The sequence below is a fragment of the Babylonia areolata genome, chromosome 7 (genome assembly GCF_041734735.1).
Source record: "Babylonia areolata isolate BAREFJ2019XMU chromosome 7, ASM4173473v1, whole genome shotgun sequence".
Classification (NCBI taxonomy): domain Eukaryota; kingdom Metazoa; phylum Mollusca; class Gastropoda; order Neogastropoda; family Buccinidae; genus Babylonia; species Babylonia areolata.
The window spans coordinates 15,881,415-15,906,279 of record NC_134882.1 but is presented as its reverse complement, the minus strand read 5'-3'; the positions used below and the strand labels follow the sequence as shown (position 1 = coordinate 15,906,279).

Below are 24,865 nucleotides of genomic sequence, written 5' to 3'. Positions count from 1 at the left end.
TCTGTCGCTTATATTTCGAACTCCATTTGTCTTAGAAAACAAAGAATAATCTTCTTTGAACAGTGGGTATACCTGCTACGTTCGTGTTGGACGAGTTCCGTTTAGAGACAAGGTTGGTGGGAATAAAATTGAGGACTTTACTGAGATCTTCCTCTCCCTGGGTGATCCCAATCTGCCAGCCTGCTCTGATTTCTTTTCTCTGAAATCCATGTGCACTTGACCAACGGTCTGAGCTGTTCTGAGTGTCAGAAGCGTTACCGCTCAACTCCAAAGGGGGCGTGAGTACTAAGCTTTTGAGAAGAGAGACTTCTGAATCTTCGTTTGAGTGCTGAGCCCTTTGAGCAGATCGAGCGGTTGCTGAGCAGAGTGACCACATGTCCCACACGGCGCAGTGGTCGCCAGCACCGCCGCGGGACCACAACGAGTGTCTGGCACGCTTCAAGCCTTGCCACGAGATCCGGGCCTCCTCCCCCTCCACCACCCCCATCACCACCGCCTCCCCAGCGGCAGCACCGCCCGTGGTGAAGGAGAGCCGCCCAGGTCCCTCCCCAGCGTGTGCAGGCTCTGCGCAGGCCTCCAAGATCTCCCCGTTCAGAACCTTGCACGCCTCCCCCCACCACCTCCCCACCGCGAACGTCACCCCCTTCTTCCAGGACTTCCCCAAGGCGCCAGTCACCACCGCCGGTAAGTCGACCCCGTTGGTCCAGGGGTCGTCATCGACCTCGTCGCCCAAGAGCGTACACCCCTTCTTCCAGAGCTCCGTCAAGGCACCCACCACCCTTAAGGTACCTCCCTTCTCGGGAGACTCTCCGAGGACCTCCCCCTCCAAGTCCCCCCTGCCGTCCTTTTTCCAGGACCCGCGCAAATCCCCGGCAGTCCTCCCCCTGTCCCACGCAGCCTCCCCGCAACAAGTGTCTCCTCCCCCCAAGCCCGCCACCCCGCCCAGAAAAACCCCTTCCTCCTCCCCCTTCCGGGAGGTTCCAAACACCACCTTCCCAACCCACTCCATCTCCAACACCACCACCACCACCAACAACAACAACAACACCACCAACACCACTCCGACGAAAGCGTGCGGAGGGACGACCAACTCTTCCTGGCTGTCCTTGCGCTCAATTACCGCCCCCATAGCCGAAGAAGAAGACCCCGCAGAGACAGGCAGCGGCGGTGGTGGTGCTGAGGGTAGCGTCCAACAAGAGGACGACGACGACAACGAGAACGACAGCAGCAACAGCAGCAGCACAGACACCACGGGGCGCTCACAGTCCAAGTCGGGGTACAGCAGGATGTGGGAGGACCCGCTGGGTGACCGCCACGCCATCCCCCTGTACAACCGTCTGCACTTCTCCACCGTGCCCAGGAAGGCCGTCACCAAGAAGACATGGTGAGTGTGTAGCGGGGGGGGAGTAAGTGGCTTGCAAGATATATATCTAACATGGCGGCTGACGTATTTCCCTTTTATAACTAAGAGTGAAGTTGTTCAAGTTCTGGGTCTTTGGGACATGGGCTGAGTTGCATGAGCGTCCTGAGCGTGCTTTTTGCGTGCGTGTGTGTGTGTGTGTGTGTGTGTGTGTGTTTAAAAAAGCCGTCAGGGGAATATGAACACACGCGTAATCGTCTCTTGTCGCCTAAATGTATCTTTGCATCTATGTATCTTTCTTTCTTTCTGTGTCGCGCGCGCGCACTAACACATGCATCTTTCTGTCTTTCCCTCTTTTTCACAAACACACACACACACACACACACACACAAGCATTTACACACATGATCTAGTATGCGTACAACATACGCATGCAAACATATATATATTGGTCTTCTGCATTTGTAAATCCAGTCCATACAGAACCTTTGCAATTTATGTCTGGGGGCATATGTGTGAGCATGGGCTCATCCGCCATCCTAGTCTGCAGTTCTGTGACTTGGGATCACGATGGCACACGGGGGGGGGGGGGGGGGGGGGCATACCATTCAGATGAGATAGATTGATACTCGACACGCGACAAATGGAAAAAAACAAAAAAAAAACAGCAACAAGGAACATAAACGTCTGGTCACAAACAGTTTACCCAAGCGCTGATTATTTGTTGTTCTATGATGATGATGATGATGACTACCATCATTAACATTAGCAACATCACTTAATTATCATCATGGTGATTGGGGTGGGGGAGGCACAAAGTGAAATGTAATATCTGGAGGTTTCATGGAGGTGTTAAAGCGTGCGGACTTATTCAAATATATTATGCTGAACCACATCTGACGAAAAATAAAACATAAAAAGCAGATGCCTGACCTGCGCATAAACCCAGTGCGCTGGTGAGGTTTTGGGGACCCACCCGAGGTATGCGTAAAACATTAACATAGAGTGAGTGAAATCTTACAGTTAAAGAAAATAAACATCATAAAATAAAAGTTAAACAGAAGGTTAATGGACTCAAAATAAGAATACAAATGGGCCACCTTCAGCGAACTCGTGCGCACCCACACATGCATGCTGACTCACACGCGCACACACACACACACACACACACACACACACACACACGGGGGAGAGGGAGAGACTGAGAGACATAACGCACACAAAATCCAGTGAATGTGGCCAATGTAAGGACAGATAAGTCGTGCGGAAGCAGTGGACAAGAGAGGTTTTTGATGGGGTGAAGTCCCTTCCCTGGATGTGGATCCAGGAGTGTAGTCTGGCGAGGCGGAAGGGGAGGGAAATATGGAAAATTATAATCATTTGAAGAGTCACCAGATCATTCGATCGATCAGTCAGTGGGGAAAAAAAAAAAATATAAGCAACCATTCGATTAATCAAATCATTCAGTGAATAGTACTCTACCAGTCTGAGGCTGTTGTCCACCTGTCCCTCCAATCCGCGGGAGGCCGGAGGAGGTGTCAGGGGGGTGTTGCTAAACCAGACTGCTATTCTGGTCCCTTGGGGGGGGTGGGGGGGGGGGGGGATCGAGGGGGAAGCGAGGTTGGGGGGGGGGGGGTTCTGCGGAATGTGTGTAGGGAGGGGGACGAGGGATGTGGAGGGGGGGCTAGGAACCATGGAGGTGGGGTCGAGGTGGGGGGTGGGGTGTGGGGGAGCGGTCGGTGCTATCCATTAGTGGTGTGCCGTCTCTTGTTCCCAGTCCAGCCAGCCAGCCAGCCAGCCAGACACCGCTACAACCACCAGTCAGTCTGGTCTTGGCCGCCGTTTGGCTGGCTTGTTTCCAACTACCTCTGTTTTCCTTGTAATTGAATTCCCCCCCCACAAATGACACGAACGATCTGTTGTCGTCGTCATTTTCTCTTTCCCTTGTACTGCTGCTGCTTCTTCGTCGTCTTCGTCTTCTTCTTCGCCGCCACCTTCTTCTCACCCCCACCCCTCCTTCATATCAGCTCTGTGTGTGTGTGTGTGAGAGAGAGAGAGAGAGAGAGAGTGTGTGTGTGTCTCGCTCCCCCCCCCCCCCATCTCTTTCGTCACCCCTCCCCTTTCTCTTTCACATCCCGTCTTTCTCTTCCTCCCTCCTTCCTTCTCTCCCTTCATCCGCGCACTTCACAATCTCTCTGCCCCTCAGCCCCCTCCCCGCCCCCTCCGATCACTTCTCTCCCCCCCCACCCCCCGCCCCCCTTTCGTTTCACAGCCCCAAGTGTTCTCTTTTTCTCTCTCCCTTCGTTCGTCCGCTTATCTCTTGTCTCTTTCCATCCACCCCTTCCCCTCTCTCCCCCTCTCATTCTCTCAATTTCCCTCAGTCTACCCACTTAACGCCTTTCCTCAACATGCTCTTCTCTCTGTGTGTGTCTGTCTGTCTGTCCCCCTAATCGCCGATATAGTTCTGTGTATTGAATATGGTGGGCTGGACTGAAACAACAGTAAAGACAATATTTGTCTTTCTGTTTCTGTCTGTGCTTATCTCTCTCTCTCTGTCTCTGCTTCTGTCTCTGTCTGTCTGTCTGTCTCTCCATCTCTCTCTCTCTCTCTCTCTCTCTCTCTCTCTCTCTCTCCTCCCTACCTCACTATATCTCTCGCTCTCTTTTACCCCACCTCTCTCTGTGGATCGCGTGATTGCCTCGCCTCAATAACACAGCCACACTCCTCAGAGCTTTTATGTTTTATGTCCCTTGAGCTTTTTCTTCTTCCCTCACCTCCCCTCCCCTCCCCCACCCCGCTCGCCTTCAGAGAGGCGATGCTGAGAGTTCAATGTGTGGCCAGGGGGCCATCCCCTCACAACACTGCATCACATGACAAGTATCACGTGGGCTGTTTGGTGTGTGCCGCAGATGTGTTGTACAGTGACAAAGGTTTGGATCAAAGCCATCGATTGCTGTCTTCCATCTGCCTTGCCTCTCTTTTTCTGGTTCTCTCTGTATATTTCACACACACACACACACACACACATGCACGCACGCAAGCACGCATGGACGCACGCTCACTGTGTTGCGCGTGCCCACTAATCGCTCCAACTCGATTCGCTGACGCCACAATTAGCAGCTTTGTAAACCAAAAATTAATACCACCACCACCCAATGGCAAGCTTAATAACTTAAATGTCGCTTTCCGTTGTCATAATTACGTTTCGCCCACCGCATATGACAGCTCATAAATTAGAGCAGAACAGCTTGTAGTTTTGGGGTAGGGTTTCATGGATGATTACTGTAATGCAGATCTGATTTGGAGCTCTTCATTAATGATATGAAGACAGCTCAGGAAAGGGCCACATTATTCGAACAGTGGGGTAAACAGGTTAGAAAATAATGTCTTTAGACTATTACCACAGGTGGGGGGTGAGGGGGTGGGTGAGGGGGACAGTATATGGCATGTCAGAACAGCTTTTGGACTGTTCCTACAAGCGGGGTGGACAGGGTGACACAAAGCGACCTGTTCCTTTCATAGGCGTGGCCATGAATACACATAGATTTCGTCTCGACCTTTTCTGTGCCGTGGCTGAGTGCCTGGCGCTTGCTGGCATTCAGTTGACCCAAACAGACCCTTTACCACATTGGTAAAGCATTGGGTGAAACGGTAAAGTGTCTGTTTGTAGTGACTTCCGTGTTCGCATTGAGGAAAAAGAAGACCTGGGGCGATGCATTATATTAACCCGTTCACTGCAGCCCTCTACACTGGGCTGATGGTAATTGTTCACGGCCAGATTCTCTCAAGTGGCAGAAACGTACACCTGCCTTGACAGCACTTTCTCAGGACCGATGGTTTCAGTTACAGTTTCTTTGGGAGGTGTCACTGCGTTCAAACAAATCCATATCTAGGCCACACCACATCTGCTAGAAGGATGCCTGACCAGCAGTATATCCCAAAGCTTTCGTCTGGCGAGTGCAGTTATTGATTACGAACGTTAAAGGTTTCATAGCCTTTCATGGCCACTGGGACGGTGAATTCATATATCCACTGAGTCCAGGGCTCGGCACAGGAAGGCGGGGCCCAATTCTCTCCTTCAGTAGGGTCTGCAACAAAGGAAACGAAATAGGGACACCCTCAAGATGCACATTACAATAGTTATACCTTTCCTTACTGTGCGCTTTACAAGGCTTGCTCGGTGTGTAGTGGCCATACAGAACAGCTGAACTCCTTCCGCATTAGGTGCCTCAGAAAACTGCTGCACCTCGTAGGTCAGAGCTCAGAGGTAGAGCATATCAACTTTCACTTTGTACAGTCTTCACGGCTTAGACGGGAAGGACATGACAGGTCAGCGCCTGCCGAAAATATCCAGTCTTCTGTGGTGAACGTACTGCAGGCAGCTTCTTCCATGGAGCTTAGCTGAGGTGCTTACAAATGCAAAACACGCTGAAAGTCTCCCACTAGTGTTGTGGCTCATGGGAAGAGTCCAGGCAAGGTGATGAAGCCATACAGAAACGCCAGCAAATGAAAGGCAGAGCAGGCGCAGAATTAAGCTTCCTTTACAGAGCACACCGTAAGCTTCGGGTTTTTGGTGCTTTAAGTGACGGACGCAATAGCCGAGTGGTTAAAGCGTTGGACTTTCAATCTGAGGGTCCTGGGTTCGAATCACGGTGACGGCGCCTGGTGGGTAAAGGGTGGAGATTTTTACGATCTCCCAGGTCAACATATGTGCAGACCTGCTAGTGCCTGAACCCCCTTCGTGTGTATATGCAAGCAGAAGATCAAATACGCACGTTAAAGATCCTGTAATCCATGTCAGTGATCGGTGGGTTATGGAAACAAGAACATACCCAGCATGCACACCCCCGAAAACGGAGTATGGCTGCCTACATGGCGGGGTAAAAACGGTCATACACGTAAAAGCCCACTCGTGTGCAAACGAGTGAACGCAGAAGAAGAAGAAAGCTGCTTTAAGTGTTTGCAATGTCTTTGCTTGCTTGTGAGAATAAAATCATGTTAAAACCAATTAAGCTTTGCTCCAGGCTCGGTCAGTTGGCCTGGTCATTGACACTGATGCCTCAGTGGTTACTTGTGTGTGTGTTCTGGTGATCTTGTCCTCGCTGTGGCCACCGCTTTAAGTTGAAGGTCAGTTGGATCTGAAGAGCACACTGCAGCTTTTGGAGGGTACAGAATCGGGAGGCCAAGTTCACTCAGAATATCTTTCGGGCATCATCTTCCGAGCGACGTCCGCCCACATTATGTGATGTGTGTTTAGTGTCCTTCCTATAGTAATAATAATAATGATAATGAGAAGAAGAAGAATGTAAAATTAGGTTGCACTTACCTCGCAACTTAACCGCATGTTTAACAATACATCTATTATGGACAAGACACAGGTGTGTGCTCTGGCCTCACCAGTGAAGAGGACAGCGCAGGTCTCTTTCTCCACTTCCCTCCCATCAGGGTCCTAGTAGGGGGCTGCAGGATAATGCACAGCTGTTTTTGAGATGGAGATGCGGGGCAGGACGGAGCAGGAGGCTGGGGGTGGCAGGGGAGTGGGGGGGGGGAGGAGGAAACGGGTGAGAGAGGGAGGGGCGGGGTCAGAATTGAGAACGGGGAACGTTTGGGCTCATCACCATTCCAGAGGAGAGGACAGACTGGCACATTAACTCACTCAGTACGGCCAGTCCTCTCTTCTCCTCTACACAGACCCCTCGGATGTCCAGTGGGTGTCTGAATGACCCAACCTTTAGCTTCCGTCGTCAGAATTGTGGTATTCTCTGTCAACATTCACCTCATCAGTATAAGAGCGTTCCGCTTGCAATATTTTGATGATGGTAATTGGGGTGAAACGCTGTTAACGTCGTCTCTTTCGCCGTTCGTATGGAGAGAGTGAAAACAGGAGTTGAGACTGATCTAACGATGTGATCTGAGGAAGGGATTACACAGCGCCGTTTTTGTTGTTTGTTGTTGTTGTTGTTGTTTGTTTGTTTGTTTGTTTTTAGACTGCCGACCATCGAGGTTGAGATGGGTATCTAGGTAGGTAGGCGCCAGGGAGAAAAAAAAAAAACGAGAAAAAAAAACAACGAACAGTGTCGGTATAACACTGTATCCATGTCCTACACAAACACAGCAGGTATAATGAGCTGAGTGAGTCATCTCCAGAAACGCTGCACAGCCAGCCCTCTCTCTCTCTCTCTGTGTCTCTCTCTGTGTGTCTCTCTCTCTCTGTGAGAGAGAATGGCCATGGAGAGAGAACGTTCGATTCCCTCCCCCCCCCCCCCCTCCCCAGCCCCTCCCCCCCCCCCCTCGCCAAAGGTAAACAGGTCTTATGCACGCGTGTTGAGTGGCCTCCTATAATTTGTTTTGATTTGGCCTCCCTAATTGTTGACGTCTCCTAGGTCTTGCTGATTGGATAGTAAACACAGCACGCGCTTCACTAACGTTTGGCGCAGTTCCCCTCCCCCCCCCCCCCCCCCGCCCTCTCTCTCTCTCTCTCTGTGCCTCTTTCTCTCTGTGTGTGTCACTGTCTGTCTCTCTCTGTCTCTGTCGCTCTGTCTGTCTCTCTGTCTAATCTGTCTGCATGCAGTTCTGTCTGTCTGTCTCTTTCTCTCTCTCCCCATCTCTCTCTCTGTCCTTGTCTCTCTCTCTCTGAATGTTTAGACAATGTCGAGTGCAATGAGAAAGATGGTGTTGTTCAGGTAAGCCTATATCTCCCGGAAAACTTGCAGGCAGGAAGAAAATGGATCCACTGTGACAACACACACACACACACACACACACACACACACACACACACACACACACACACACACACACACACACACACACACACACACACACACATGGCACGCACGCACGCACGCACGCGCACACACATGTACACACACGCGTGCACGCGCGTGTGTTTGTGTCTCATTGAGTGTGTGGTATGTGAGCGTGCATGCGTGCGTTGTGTGTTTGCTTGCGTGTGTCTGTGTGTATGTGTGTGTGCTCTGGCCAGATTCTGGCGGGGATCCAAAGTATATGTTGACTGAGAGGGATATTTTCCTGTCCTCCCTCCCTCCCTCCCTTCTTTTTTTTCCCGTTACCGTCTGTCCTGTTGGTTCGTTTGCCGCCTGTCTGTCTGTCTGTCTGTCTGTCTGTCTTTGCATTTGTCTCTGTGTGGCACGCGCACTCGCAGCACATGTTCATAAGCATGCAGTGGTGTTCATGTCCGCACAAGCGTGCGTGCTGTCATTCTGTGTGTGTGTGTGTGTGTGTGTGTGTGTGTGTGTGTGTGCGCATGAGATCACGCGCGTGTCTGTCATGTACAAATGAGCTGCCATTGCTGCACACGTGGAAACACTCAACTGTTTACGCTAACAAGCAAAACAAAAACAAAACAAATTCAAAAAACAACAACGAAAAACAACAAAATGATAATAATAAAAACAGTTGTCTGGTTGTTGTTGTTGTTGTTGCATGTCAGACGTCAGTCATTCTTTCACGTGCGATACTTTCTGTTTTTCTCTCTTGTCAGCCTTTCTTGTTGTTTTCTGTTGTCTGTGCTGTCATTATTGTTTAGTTTGTCTCGTCTTTCTCCACCCCAGCGATCTTCTTATTCATCCTTCTGCTTGCTCCTTTCTTCGTGTTTTCCTCTGTTTTTTGTTTGTTTGTTGTTTTTTGTTTTGTTTTTTTGTTGTTGTTGTTGTTGTTTGTTTTTTGGTCAGTATATCTGTCTTACTGCCTCTTTCTCTCTTTGCTTTTGTGTGCGTGCCTGCCAGACTGCGCGTGTCTTTCTTGCGCTGCGCGCTCCTGCTTGTGTATGTGTGTGTGTGTGTGTGTGTTTGCTTATGTGTGTGCGTGTGTGTGTGTGTGTTTGCTTGTGTGTGTGTATGTGTGTGTATGCGTGCGTGCGTGTGTGTTTGTGTGACAGGGGTAGAAGGGGGGGAGCTCTCTGAGAGAGAGAGATTATTAAGATGGTTGACTGTGCTATGCACCAGTCTTCTGAACCATCCGCCAGCTCCAAACAGGCATGTATTTTATGGAATGCCCTTTGAGATGGGAGAAGAAAAAAAAAGATAGCCATTGTTTGGATTCTGTTTGTGTTTATGGCACAACTGAACAACAAACCATCCGTTGTAGACCTGAACAGTCCCTTTGGCACAACTGATAGCTGCATGCAGGATCATTGCTGTTATGTACCACTTCCAGTAGTAGTTAAGAGACAGGTATGCATTGGGGGTGTCATGCGAGGGCAGAAACACGATGGGGGCCAACTCATTTGTCAGTGCAGTTCAGGGACTGCATGATGCATGCCCGACACGTGTGACGGTGTCTGTCTGTCTCTGTGCCAGCTCTCTGATCAGTGACATTACTGATGTTTTTGTTGTTCTTGTTTGCCTCTTTGGAAGTGACTTATTATACAGACTCGTTCGTTACTGGGTGTGTACGAGGGGTCTGTGTGTGTGTGTGTGTGTGTGTGTGTGCGTGTGCACGTGCGCGCGCGCTTTCTATTATGTTCGCCGAGTGCCACGTGCGCATTTTATAAGCTTGTGTGCGTATGTGCTAATGTCACCATGTTTCCGACAATTTTCAGTGGAGCAGTTCGCAGTATAAACACTCCACTTTGACATTAATTTATTATCCGCCATCCCATTCTGAAACAATGATACACCGCCAGTGGTCCGGTCTGCCGGTAATTTGTCCGGGTGGGACGTTTTAGAAGTCTGGGGGAAAAGGGTATTGTTTTGTTTATTGTTTTACTGCTCTGTTGAGAATGTTTTGCCATGCAACCGTAGGATCATAATAAAACGTTATCTTCGCTTGTCCTCATTCGTTTTGGCGTGTTCTTTACACTGCCGTCTGGTGTGTGTGTGTGTGTGTGTGTGTGTGTGTGTGTGTGTGTGTGTGTGTGACTCCGCGCGCGCGCGCAGTGAGTTTTGGATCGGCGAGAACAGAACTTGAAAGGTTTCTCTCCCCCTCCCCCCTCACCTCCCCAATGTTGCCATGCTACAGTCATTAATTAAAGTTTAAATATTGATCTGCAATTGTATATGTTCACATTTTCGTATTGAATCTTTTGGCTGTTTGTTCTGCCTGCCATGGAACGAAACCCCTGTCCCTCTCCTCTCCCCTCCCCTCCCCTCCCCTCCCCTCACCTCAAGGGCCTTACTCCTTCTGCTGTCTTGAAACAGTCACTTTCCTTTAGTATGAGTGTTTGTCATAAAGCTATGAAGAGGTGGTTCCGTTAACTGCTTTCAAACTGTCATCGTGTGACTTAGGGAACTGTTGTTTTTGTTAGTTATGGTGTGGTGGTGTCATCACACTTTCCTGGCATTGTCGATCAGGAATGTACTCACTCACTCACGCAGCAAAAAAAAACACACACAAAAACCACACACACACACACACACACACACACACACACACACACAAAATAAAGAAACAAAAAACAAAAACACAAAAAAAACACCCAAAAACCCGAACATTTTAGGCTGACATAATTATTATTTATGCCTAGAATGTGGTGCCAAACAACAAAGTGACTGGCTTTCTTTTCGTTTTTGCACAACAGTTGTCTTCGTGACTGGAAAACACGCTAAAGGCAGTAATGGTAGGGTTGTTTTTTTGTTGTGTTTTTCCACCGTGCTGTTCAGACAAGGAAAATCACTTTGAGCCCGAGGTCACGCGCCAGAAAGCATCGTTTTGTACCGAGCTCTTGCGCATTTTCCAAGCGCTTAAGACTTGACAGGTCGTGGGGGTGATGCTGATTTATGCCAGCGCCACAAGTATGACGAAGACAGCAGCACCTGAGATTTCTTCCACACGTGCTGACTGTATTTCTCTCACCTCTGTCCCTTCCCAGCAAGCTGCAAAGACACACACAACAAAAAAACTGTTATGTGACGGTTGATGCTTATGTAATGGGAGTGGGGTTTTTTTCCGGGGGTGGGGGGGGGGGGCGAGAGTGGGGTGGGGGTGGGGGTGGGGGGTGGGGGGGGGGCGAGAGTGGGGTGGGGGTGGGGGGTGGGGGCACGTTTTGTCGCTCTGCATTCATCCACTTGCAAGGAGTGCGCTTTGTTCGAGCGTGAAGTCGTGCGTACATTCACTTTAGTTGAGGGCGGGGGGGGTGAGTGAGCCTGAGAGAGAAGGCAGGGATGAGAGCCGTTTTGTGGGGGGGAGGAAGAGGGGGGAGGGGGTTAAGGGGCGTGGAGGGGGAAGGGGCTGAATTGAGCGGGGTTAGTTGGGGAATGACAATATTTACGGAATCTTTCTCCTGACACCCATTTTGGTGAACCCCGTGGTTTTTTTTTTTTTTTTTTTTTTTTTTTTTTTTTTTTTTGGGGGGGGGGGGGGGGGGGGGGGTGTTGTTTGTTTGTTTGGTTGGGTTTTTTTTTGTGTGTGTGTGAACCTGTGTCATAGGCGGGATATATTGTTGTTGTCTTGTATTTTCTTTGTTCTTGCTATATATATTTTTTTAAGTTGTTTTTCTTACTAATTTTGTACTTCCTTTTCATTTTTGATATATTTCCCACCCTTTCTTCCAAACACTGTGTGAAGTAGTTTGGTTCAAACGCTGTCAAGATCAGCGCAGGTTCACTTCACGTAACCCGGCCCATTTTCCAGCTTAACATGATATTTTCTCCGCTTGTATTTCCTGCCCTTTTTATTCACCTTCATCGTCGTCGTCGTCATCATCATCATCATCATCATCATCATCATCATCGTTTAAAGCTTGATTGAGACCGTGGGTGTGGGATCGAATCCCGCTCTCGCCCTTTCTCCTAAGTTTGACTGGAAAATCAAACTGAGCGTCTAGTCTTTCGGATGAGACGATAAACCGAGGTCCCGTGTGCAGCACGCACTTGGCGCACTGAAAAAGAACCCATGGCAACGAGAGTGTTGTCCTCTGGCGAAATTACGTAAAATGAAATCCACTTTCATAGGTACACAAATATGTAAGCATGCACTCAAGGCCTGACTAAGCGCGTTGGGTTATGCTGCTGGTCAGGCATCTGCTCAACAGATGTGGTGTAGCGTGTATGGATTTGTCCGAACGCAGTGACGCCTCCTTGAGAAAGTGAAACTGAAACTGAAACTGAGACCGTGGGTGGTGATGACACGTACCAGCAGGAGATGACGACGACAGCATTATGTGCCTCACGTGTGTTGTCTGTTTTCCTCTTCTCTCTTCCCACTGAAATGACAAAGTACCATGTTCCTAGACGGTTGATGCTTGTGTCATTAATGGGGGTGCCAGCAGGGGGTGTTTCTTTTGTGATCGTGTGTCGTTAAATGTTTTTTGTTTTTTTTTTTTTTATGGTATTTTGTTTGTTGTTTTTTTTTTTTGTTTTTTTGTTTTTTTTGTTTTTTTTTTTTTTTGTTTTTTTTGTTCTAAAGTGCAGTCGTGCGTACATTCGCATTAGCCCCCCCACCCCCTACCCCCCTCAAACACCCCCCCAAAATTATACATATGTATATATATATATATATATATATATATATAGAGAGAGAGAGAGAGAGAGAGAGAGAGGTGTATGTGTGTGTAAGTGTGTGTGTGTGTTACAAAATAAGATTATGCCGAAAATTGATCGTTGTTTTTATTTTATTTTGTGTACATTATTTAATACTTTTTTTCTCGTAACACTGGCTTTAGTGATATCGTGAAGTGCGGACATTGCTAACCGCAGCCAGTCCATTCCTCACCGCCTCTCCAACACTCGGTGTTTTTATTTTCCCCTCAGTGAATTTATTCCTTCTCTTCTTTACAAGCATCACGATCACTACCACCGCTGTCATCACGATCATTACCATCTTCTTTCTCAGATCCTTTTGTGTGTTTGCGTGTTGGTTTTTTTGTTTTTTTTTGTTTTTTGTTTTTGTTGTGTGTTTTTTGTATTGTTTGTTGCTTTCCTTTTGTCGTGATTCCGTCAGCATTCTGCTGGTTGCCAAAGAGCAAAGAGAGAGGAGAGAGAATTGGCGCCATGACCCGCCATTGAGACATTCCTGGACCCCCTGTGTTTGGCACTGATTTGTGATGATTTCTGTGCCCATACCTTCCACGTGCCAAAGACCTTTTCTCTTTCTGTTTCATCTTCTTCTTCTTCCTTCCCGCCCATAGACAGTGCAGCAATAATGACTGCGCTGAGGACTTGAGGGAAGAAGAAGTAAGGTGCTGGGGGATGGGGGGAGGAGGGGGTGTGAAGGAGAGTTATGTTATCTCTCTCCCGTTCGTTACTGAGGGTTGCTGGGCGGTGGAGGTCTTTTTCCCAGAGAAGTAGGTGGCGGTGTTGATGTTGTTGTTGTTGTTGTTGGTGGTGGTGGTGGTGGTGACATGTGCAGCTGCCTCGTGCAGTCAGATGCTCTAGCTCTTCTCACCCAGCTTGCAGCCTTCCAGAGTGATTCTTCAGAGGGGTTGGTTGGTTGGTCGGTTCCTCGCAGTCATCTCAAAGCCTGATTAAGCGCGTTGCGTTATGCTGCTGATCAGGCATCTACTTTGCAGATGTGGTGTAGCGCATATATGGATTTGTCCGAACGCAGTGACGCCTTGAGTAACTGAACTGAACTGAACTGTAGTCATCAGAATGGCAGTGCGCAGGTAGGTCAAGTGCTGCTTGGTTGTATCACGCCTGGAGGAGTTCTCGAATAGATTTGTTTCGTTCCTTTAAATTCATTATTGTTTATTTATTTTATTTATTTGTTGTTGTTTTTGTTTTTTAATCATGAATCGGCGAGCTTATTCTGTGGTGTGTAAAGCACATAATTATGAGGTATAGAGAAGTTTCTGAATGCAAAGCACAGGTAAAGCAGGCAGGCAATCGATGGGGATTCTGTGGAGTTGGAGGCGTGCATGAGGCGTCGTACTCTTTGGGACTGTGTTGAGTGAGGACAGTGCGCGGGCAGATCAGTCGGTGAAATAGCAGTTGGCAAGGCAAGGCAAGACAAGACTAGTTTATTTCATGTGCCCCCTCGGGGCATCGAAACATTATATGAACCTCTTCTACACACACACACACACACACACACACGCCTCTGAGTTAGTAGTTGTTTATGGCTCAGTGAGTTTACCTGGTAAAAGAATAGGGAGTAACCTCCCTTCCGAAAGACAAAGAAGGGGAATCACTCTCCTTCCACACTTTGCGTTGAAAAGTGCGTTCAGAGTTTTACTTGAAAATTCGTTGTAAACCACAGCCAAAAGCTGGCTGGGGGGGTTGATTTCATGTGTGAACAACGAGTGGTTAGTAAACACCGAACGTAAAGTAAACGGTTTCAGTGTGTGTCTTCGGATGCTAAGGTACATACTTACGTTTCTCCCTTACTCTCTCTGTTTTCGCTTTGTCTTGGCTGATTGAATGATTAATTGATTTGAAAACACTCGCGCGCATACACGTGCTATAATTATATAGCTGATGCTCGGACAGATCTCACGAAGATTACTTTAACGTTGACTGCAAGTGCCTGATTCTGTGCTTGATTCCTCTACATGTGTGTGCGTGTGTGTGTGTGCATGTGTGTGGCGAGTGTGCACGCGCCAGCTGACTGCAAGTGTCTGATTCTAAACGTGATTTTTCTGTAGTTTTGTTGTGCACATGGTACTATTAACGCGCTTTATTTAGTGAGAGAAAGGACGAGGGCTGGAACAAACGGAGGAAGGGCTATAAAACAAAAAGACCAGTCCAACGCTACACTATTAGTTTTTATTCAGACTTGGGCAGTGCGACTATCATTTTTCAATCACTTTCCTCGCCCAGCTTTCGCTTCTAAAAAGAGAGAGAAGGAAAGAAAAGAAAAAGCGAGGGGGAAAAATAATTTTAAAAAATTAAAAAGAGAGAGAGAGAAGGAAGAGAGACTACTGCAACTTGTTATTGATTCACCTGACCTTCGCGGTCTGTGGAAGTCTGAGCATTATCAATACAGACTGGGTGGCTCCTATAATAATGAGCCATTGTTAGATAGTTGCGAGCGGTTGAGTCATGTGTTTGCTCCCCCCATTAGAAGCCGACAGGGGGCGGGGTGGGGAGGGGGGCAGGTGGGGGTCGAGGGGGGGGGGGAGAGGACTGCACGGAAAACGCTCGTTGCGGCGGGACATGCATGGAGTTATATCATTTTGACAGATGAGATGATTGGTGGCTATATGTGGGCAGACACGGACAGGCAGTGACGTGGAGATTTGTGTGTGTTCTTAATGACTGTGTGTGTGTGTGTGCGTGTGTGTGCGTGCGCGCGCTCGCGCCTGTGTGTGTGTGTGTGTGTTATTAACGTTGTTAGGATCTGTCTGTTGTCTTTCGCATGACCATGCATTTATACGTGTGTGTGTGTGTGTGTGTGTGTGTGTATCTGTCATGTCTGTCTCGGACTTCCTGTCTCAGTCTCTCTCCCAGGGTGTCTGTCAATCTGTCTCTGTCTGTCTGGGTTAGGGTGGGTGTTGTTAACTGTGTGTGTGTGTGTGAGAGAGAGAGAGAGAGAGAGATTTTCCAGACTTGTTTTTATAAGTTATGTCTCCATGAAATTTTCTTTGTTCGTGTGGAAAACGGTACTTATATTAGGGGTGGCTAGTGCCACGTGGTGTGAACGGGCACAGGTTGGCGGAGGTGGAGGGCGCAACGGAAACGTAGAAGGGAGGGAGGGGGGGGCAGGAAACGTTGAGCATAGAGGAGCGCCATAGGGCCAGGGAAAGAGGAAGAGGGGCAGGGGGGCTGCAGGGGGGTGGGGGGCAAAAATAATGTCCCCAGGATGTGAATCACAACGATTTATCGTGATGTTCCATTTTCCTTCTGCACCCCAACCCCCACCTCCCAGTGTGTGTGTGTGTGTGTGTGTGTGTGTGTGTGTGGACGCATGTTCCTGTACATGTGTGAAAAAGAATGTGTGTGCGTGTGTGCGCGTGCACGAGCACGTTCGTGAGACAAACAAAATAAGCGTGAGAGAGAGAGAGAGAGAGAGAGAGAGAGAGAGTGGCCGGATCTGACGTAACAGTTGGCGGGAGGAGACCCGGAGGAGGGGGTGGGGGTATGTTATTTATTCACCGCACCGAAGCGTATGATTCATCAGGCAAACACATCTCACCACGTGTCACGCATGATGTGGAAGATGTCCTCGTGCACCTTTTGTTTTACACCGTTGGGGGTCCGTGCATCGATTGGATCCAGTGACAGAAGAAGTGGTCCCTCGTCATAATTGTCCCACGGCGCAAAACTGTGCGCGCTTACTGTGGTAAAGGTGTGTGTGTGTGTGTGTGTGTGTGTGTGTGTGTGTGTGTGTGTGTGTTCTCAAAGCAGAAAAATACCATGCATAAACACTGCTCACCCTCCACCTTCTCCCCACTTCCCCTGTCGATCAAGATCAAAGAAAGTTTCACACTTGAGAGAAGTTACTGATGGGAATATTGCTAGCAGTGTGGTGGAACTTCAACATTCGTCTTCAGACCGGAAAGAAATCTGGGAGCGCTGGAGCGAAAGAAGTGATTTGCCTTTAGCTCCTCTCTCTCTCTCTCTCTCTCTGTGTGTGTGTGTGTGTGTGTGTGTGTTAAAGATCAATTGGTGGTCAGGGTTTTGTTGGGTTTTTTTTTTAGGGTACTGAGCGTTTCATGGTGTGGCGACTGTTCTTAAGGAGACGATGCTGCACGCACGCACGCACGCACGCACGCACACGTAGTTTGAACAACAACAAAAAGAAAGAAAGAAAAGGATACAGATGTTGGACCTAACATGGACCAAGCGTGCTGGTCAGGCCTTCACACACACACACACACACACACACACACACACACACACAGAGAAAGAGAGAGAGAGAGAGAGAGAATCAGTCACGCACGTACACGCGCGCGCGCGAAGAGACGAGGGAAGAGAGGGCTAACCAAGATACAGACACGTCACCGAAAATTGAAATCACTGAATTCTCTCTCACGTTCCAAATGCCACCTCTGTACCCAGAAAATGGAAAACGCACAAAACTCCGCCCAGAGGAGGAAAGCATTTTCTTCACCTCCCCACGCCCCCAACCCCCCAGCTTTTTACACTCCTCACCCGCCACTGCTGCTTCCCCCCTTCTTCCCCCTCCCCCTCCATTCCACACTAGTCCTGCACACACACCCCCCTTCCCTCCATAACCAAACAACAACGTGTTAACCCATTATCAGCGGCTTGTCAGGACCTCTTTTGTTAGCGCTCCGGTATTTCAGCAACCAGGATCCTGGGTGGCTTCTACAATCGATCTTAGCATCGCTGAATTTCAGTCTGCGTTAAGAAATGTCCATAGTCCAAGTTGTGTTTCAGAAATCTCAACTTCAAGCAAACTGAGCGCTGCAAAAAGATCGCACATGCAAATCCAGTCCGGGATCTTTGAAGCGGAGTGGGGGGGGGGGGGGGGGTCATTAATTTATTTTATTTTATTTTATTTTTTAAACATCGACGACTTCCATGGCCTGTTTCCATGGCGACTTTAGTTCCCAGGTCCCCTCTACTTGCATTGTGTGGTCACATTGTTTCAACGTCGTCAGAGTTGGCAGATACACAGAACTGTCGCTGGAGGGACGTAGTAGTGGTGGTCTCCACTCTAAGGAGGACGCTCACTCAACTTACTCTGTGTCCGCAACTATAAGCTAAACGACTGTCGTCAACTCTAAGCTAAGCGATGGTCTTCAGCTCTAAGCTAAGCGATTGTCGTCAACTCTAAGCTAAGCGATGGTCTTCAGCTCTAAGCTAAACGATTGTCGTCAACTCTAAGCTAAGCGATGGTCTTCAACTCTAAGCTAAGCGATTGTCGTCAACTCTAAGCTAAGCGATGGTCTTCAACTCTAAGCTAAACGATTGTCGTCAACTCTAAGCTAAGCGATGGTCTTCAGCTATTAGCAAAGCGATTGACGTCTGTAGGGGGGCTGAGCAAGTCAGTTTTTATTTATCAGTTTGATATGTTGAATCACAACAAGCGCTACTGATCAACACCTTCAGTTTTACGACTTTGCAACCAAATTGATATAAGCTCATAGTGATCGAGTCTCTGCACCGGTGCCGGGAGGGGGCTAGGGGGGGTGCTGGGCCTCCTCTGGAGTGTTGCTTCATGGCGATGACCTGACAGTCACAGCTCTGTGGACTGACTGCTGGGTAAGGCTGCATGTTGGGGGGGGATTGGACAGACTCGGGGACGAGCGCGGGAAGATGGGGTATTGTAGAGAAAACAACGAAACCCAGCCAGCCTGACTGTGCTTTCCGATTACCTTCTTTAATGCTCAGACTGTTGTCTGATTCGTTACGGACCTGAATATTGCCCATGATTATGTCAGTTGCAATGATTTTATTTGTTAAATTCAAGACATCACTTTAAGGAAGTCCATGAAGCAGTTTTCTTTAATTGTAATTCTATATATTTCTTCTTCTTCTTCGTTCGTGGGCTGCAACTCCCACGTTCACTCGTATACATGTACACGAGTGGACTTTTACGTGTATGACCGTTTTTACCCCGCCATGTAGGCTGCCATACTCCGTTTTCGGGGGTCAATTTATTTCAAGTGTTCGTCTTTGATTCCACCCTCCACCTTTCCTGTTATTTCCCCCAGCCCAACATATTACGCCCTCGTCCTATTTTAGAAACCTTTAAAAAATAAAATTAAAAAAAATTAAAAAAGACATTCAAAAGTGAAAATTAATACATCAGTTACATGTCTACAGTAACAGTAAGTGTGACGGGACATTCAACAGAAGCCGTTACATGTGGGACGTTAAACAACACTGATCCTCTTTTCTCCCTTTGAAACGCTCAGTACTCCCCCTTCGTACAAAAAACAAACCAACAAAAACAACAAAAACATCCGCCATTGTCAGCGGACTGACAGCACCTGGTTGTTCAGCGGAGGGCTGCTGCTGCCCCTTTGGAACCCTCCGCACCCAGCCTTCCTGAATCTTTGAAAAAAGGGGAGTCATGATAATAATGACGATAATACCAACAACAAAGAAGAAGAAAAATCAATGCCGAAGCGTCGTCCCGGTTCCTTTCCGGTGTAGCAGCCTGTTTGTACCCCCCCGTTTATTTATTTTTTTTTTTTACCCCGGTAATTTTAAACGAGTCAGAACTTGCCCTCAATTGGATTTTACCCCCACCCTCTCTCTCTCTCTCTCTCCCTCTCGTAATGGATATGGTGGTCATTCTAGGCTCGCTTGAAATTACCCCCCGGGGGTAAATTTGGCTTATAATCGCCCTCTTCCCAAATTTGATTATGAACTTGTGTAGTGGGGAGGGGCAGTGGTGTAGTCAGTAAAGCCTGGCCCAAAACGACCCCTTTTCCTTTCTCAGTAACTTGAATTAAACCTGTAGAGGGGGTGGATTCCAAACGGGGTGTGGGGGTTGAGGGGTATTGAAAAGCCACAGCCCCAGGGAGTCATTCCAGGCCAGCCCAAAATGACCCCAGGGTAAAACTCAAATGAAGGGGGGTAGTTTGAGTCTGTTACACCGGGCCTTGGGATGAAGAACGGCGAGAGACAGGCAGCTTGTCGATGACAATCAAATTAAAAAAGACGTATTGATTTCTTTGGTGGCGGTTGAAGTTGGTGCTGGGTCGGGAGGGGGTGGTGGCTGGCTATAGCAGCATAGCAGTCCTGAGCAAACCTCGGTTCGTTTGGTTCTTGGCCTTTCTGCTGTGGTGCCGATTGGGATGCTTTGTTTTCCTTCCCTGTTCTTGTTGGCAGGGGTTTCAGTGCATGTGTGTGTGTGTGTGTGTGTGTGTGCGTGTGTGTGCGTGCGTGTGTGTGTGTATGTACGTGCGTGGGGTGGGGGGTGGAGGGGGAGCATGTGGAGGGGTGGGAGGTGATGTTGTGTGTGAGAAAGAGAGATGAAATGTAGACAGTGACTCTCTCACTCACTCGTCACTCCACTCCATCTCTCTCCTTAATTTCTCTCACGCGCTTTGTGAAAATATTCAGCGTGCACAGCTGTTATTTTTTTTTTTTCTTATCTTTTAAACTTGTCTACTTGAAACTGTAGCCTTTAATTAATTTTTCTTGAAACTGTAGCCTGTAATGAATTGCCCTTATTAAACTTTTGCTTCTTTTTTTTTTCCACGGGCCGCAAATCCTCCCGCACTGTTTGTCTATAATACAACAGCGTTACGCATCTGTTACTGGTGATTACTACGAACGAGAAGAGCGTGATGTGGGTGGTACAGACGGATCAAGACCAATGACCCTGTAGCATAACCTTAGTCTCCTGTAAGAGCTACTCTGAAGCCTAGTGGCCCGGCCTTCGTAGATCTCCAAGACTGCCCACTCACCCGTTTTCAACCCAACACACCGAGCCCTGAACAACTTTACTTTAAGGCATCAGCCAGTAGGTCATTGAACTCCACTCTTCAGCCGTTTTCACGGCTCCAGGATTTACCCCTTCGAACGACGCAGCCGTCCCCGACCCAAGACCCAAGCCCTCTCTGCTCCTCTACACAGACCCCTCGGATGTCCAGTGGGTGTCTGAATTACCCAACCTTTAGCTTCCGTCGTCAGAATTGTGGTATTCTTTGTCAACATTCACCTCTTCAGTATAAGAGCCTTCCGCTTGTAATATTTTGATGATGGTAATTGAGGTGAAACGCTGTTAACGTCATCTGTTTCGCCGTTCGTATGGAGAGTTAAGAGCTTTTTACTAATAGGTCGTTTTCCACAACTCTCTCGGTTTCAAGGCGAGGCGGATGCAGCTCGAGTATATTGTCTTGTCGACCTAACCCCACCAAACGTACACATTGATTTCCGGATCCTTATTCACACACTTATTGACATTAATTTCCGGATCCTTATTCACACACTTACAAGAAGGATGTTGAGACATTAGCGGGTCTGTGCTATCATGTTGTTGAACTGGCGGGGGGGATTGGGGGGGGGGGGGGGGGGGGAACCGGCTTTCGCGGGTCACAAGGGACTCTAAAGCACGGTCGTGGGTGCGGGGTTGATTGTGGTGTGATGCGTCATTTTCTGTACAGAAGCAGGGGAGAATGCGTGTGTGTATGTATGTGTGTGAGTGTGTGTGTTTGTGTAAATGTTTTAACAAACACGGATCTTTTGAATCTATTTGAATCCCTCGAGAGATGACACAACAAACATATTTCTTGTTCACTTTGAATGTATTCATTCAATCGGAGTTGCGCCATGGTAGAATGGATTAGGCGTTGGACAACCAATCCAGCATTCGTTAGTGATCTGGGTTGGGCAATGTGTTGTGTGTCCTGAGGAAAGGCACTTCACACCGATTTTCCACCCAAGTGAGAATGGGTACAGTATTCTGTCTTGTTTTGTGATTTGGAAACGTTTAACTCACTCAGTACGGCCAGTCCTTTCTTCTCCTCTACACAGACCCCTCGGATGTCCAGTGGGTGTCTGAATCACCCAACCTTTAGCTTCCGTCGTCAGAACTGTGGTATTCTTTGTCAACATTCACCTCTTCAGTATAAGAGCGTTCCGCTTGCAATATTTTGATGATGGTAATTGGGATGAAACGCTGTTAACGTCATCTCTTTCGCCGTTCGTATGGAGAGAGTTAAACTAAACACAAGCGGTGAAATTGGAATTTAACGACAAACTGGCATGCGTCGTTTAGGGTCATATTGTTCGATGCTTGGGTCTTGAAACACACGTCATGGGAGTTCAGTATAACGTTGGCAAAAGGAGTTCAGTTTAACGTCGGCAAAATCCTTTACCGTTTCTTTGGGTCAGTTTTGTTCAGGGCTTGGGTCGGGTTGCACGAGGCGATCTTTGCAGCAGTAAGTCTGTTTTGAGTTAAGAATGTTCCTAAGTACATGGAATTTACCGTGGAGTTAGGAACACACTTGACGATAAGCAAACTTAGCGCCAAGTTCGCTTATGCCACCACCCACCCCAGGCTCGGTGAAGGCTGCGTTCTTCCAGGGCTTGAGACACACACTGATCACAAGCCGATTTGGGGCCTGTGCGAGAGAATAGAGGGAGGCCAATACAAACTGCAGGATTTATCATCAATCATGGACTTCCAGCGACGTCATAATTGGACGATTAGTAAACAGACTCACGCACGCCTGTCTTGGCTTTCCTGACTCGTTGTCCCTACGTCCGTTTAGTTCCACATCAGGGCGAGGCGGGGGAATCAAGGCTGCTGTCATCAGCCCGATGGCTTCGGGACGTGACGGGGGTGCTGCGGAGTGACTTAGGCCGTGTTATGTGTCCAATGGATGGAAACGCCGGGGCGATAGAGTGAAGGGCTGGGTGTGGGTGGGTTGGAGGAAGTGACGTTTTTTTTTAGTTTGTTTTGGTTTTTCTTGACGTGCCTGTTGAGAAGAGAGACAGAGGGGGTGTTTGTTTGTTTGTGTGTGTGTGTTTGTGTGTGTGTGTCTGTGTGTCCGTGTGTGTGTGGCTGTTGTTTTATAAAGTGTATTTCCTCTGTCACAGCGTCTGTATCTCTGTCTGTCTGTCACCTCAATATGATTATATACCCACCTATCGTTCTGTCATTTGAGCTGTTTTAAACTATGACAAGAAAGTCTCAAAGTGTTGAGTCTCTCTCTCTCTCTCTCTTGTTCTTTCTCTTCCACGGCACTCCGGCAGACACGCGCGTGCACACACACACATATGCAAGCGCGCACGCATGTACCCCACACTCAGACGTTCTCTCTGTCTCCTTGCCCAGAACAGCCTGTTCTTTTCTCTCGATCTGTCTGCCTGTCTTTCTCTCCCTCTCCCTACCTTCCTCTCTGTTCTCCCCCAGTCTCCCGCCCCTCTCTCTCTCTCTCTCTGTCCCTCTTTCTTTCTTTCTCCTTTCCTTCTCCCGCCCATCTCTCTCTCTCTCTCTCTCTGTCTGTCTGTCTGTCTGTCTGTCTGTCTCTCTCTCTCTCTTCCATTCACCTCCCCAGCGACCACACGTGTTGGATTTCATTCCGATTAGATTGGTCTGAGAGACGAAGAGGCCAAGATGAATCAATACCCGAAATGGAACTACCGAAGATTGCCATTGTATGAATTGCTTGTCTGATTGTCTGGCCTAACCACAGGCCGACAAAGGCAGCTTGTCCCCCCACACCCCCTGTTCCCCCTCCCCCCTCCTGGTAAATTATAGATAATTGCCTGGGCCTGGCATGGACTGACTTTCCGTCTATCTGTCTTTGTCTCTCTCTCTCTCTGTCTTGGCGAACAGCTTGTTCATTCACGCCCCAGTGCATGATGTAATCTTTGTGTCAATTGATCACGCGTCTAGTCAGTTCAGAGCCTCTTGTTTGATGGCCTTGTTCTCTCACGGAGAGGAGAAGAAAAAGAAGAAGAAGAAGAAAAAGAGAAGGTGTAATAACAATTCAGACTGGTCTGGGAAAGCCATTTGCAGAGAGACCCACCCGACAGATTACTCCAGTGGTGGGGGTTGGGGCGGGTGGAGAGCGAGGATGTCTTACACATCATAAAACTTGGCATCTTCGCTGCCCATTTTAGCGTGGTGTCGTTCTGGTGATAAATTGATGCACTACCGCGTGAATGTTGTGTTGGATAGGTTCCCTCCTGATTAATATCACCGTTTTCTGTTCAGTTTGTGAAACATTTTTTTTTTTCTTTCCGACAATGAAAGACAGCCAAGAACCCCGTCAAAATAGCAGACTTTTTAGTGAGAAGTTCTAGTCTTGTTCAACTTTGTGAGCACACAACATATATCTACTCTGTTTTCTTACTTCTGTTTTATTTTACACACACACGCACGCACACACACACACACACACACACACACACACACACACACAGCATCCAAAGGAGTAAAAGAAAAAAAAAACCCTGCTTTTCTTCTGTCTTCCCGGAGAGTACTGTGTCTTGTAGGATTGAACAGTATCACAATATCTACTTCATTCTGAATACCAGATCTAAAAGGGGTGGTATGTTTCTCCCCACCTTGCCGAGTGAAAAAGCCCCACCCATTCAACGTCCCTTCCGGGTCATCACATTGATTTTTCTATATCCATAGCCAACACCGATTGATGGAACCCACTCCGGATTCAGGCCGCCAGACTGAAGGGTCAAACCCCGAGTGGTGCCATCCGGGAAACGACTGGGGGCTGCGAGGAGAGGTGTGAGAGAGGAGATGGAAAAATCGTGGCAAAGGTTCTTTGTTGTCAGCACCAAGTCACTTCTGGCTGGTCCCACTTTTTCCCTGTGCCTTTTTTTTTTTTTCCTCGGGGCAGTGACAGAAAAAAAGAAGAGAGGCACTTTTTTTTTTTTTTTTTTTTTAAAGGTGGAGCAAGGAAGGTGTTGATAGGTCAGCACCAGTTTACCCTGCAACTGAATCCCGTTTGTTTCCCCTTCCTTTACGTCTCAATTGACACGCCGTCTTCACTTGTTGGGGCCACGCCCCCCCTGGCTGCTGATTGGTGGGCTGTGTCGTGAAACGGGTCAAGCGTTGACAGCTGAGTGGTGCACGCGGGCTGCGTGTCGCTGTGTTCGGTGTGTCGGGGGAGAGAAAGAGAGAGAGGAAGGGGGAGAGAGTAGTGTGTTGAGAGTTCACTACAATACACTGTTGACACAAAAGGGTCGAGGGAGGAAAAGCAAAGCAACACTT

At 48.3% G+C, this 24,865-nt stretch overlaps 1 protein-coding gene across 1 annotated transcript in view; it reads left to right on the top strand.

The window, feature by feature from the left end:
- Positions 1-238: 238 nt before the first annotated feature.
- LOC143283740 (kelch-like protein 5) overlaps positions 239-24,865 on the top strand; it is a 65,032-nt gene continuing 40,405 nt past the window's right edge. Inside the window, exon 1 of the mRNA XM_076590039.1 lies at positions 239-1,384. Coding sequence (XP_076446154.1) covers positions 375-1,384 — 1,010 coding nt within the window. The 5' untranslated portion in view covers positions 239-374. The remainder of the gene's footprint in view (positions 1,385-24,865) is intronic.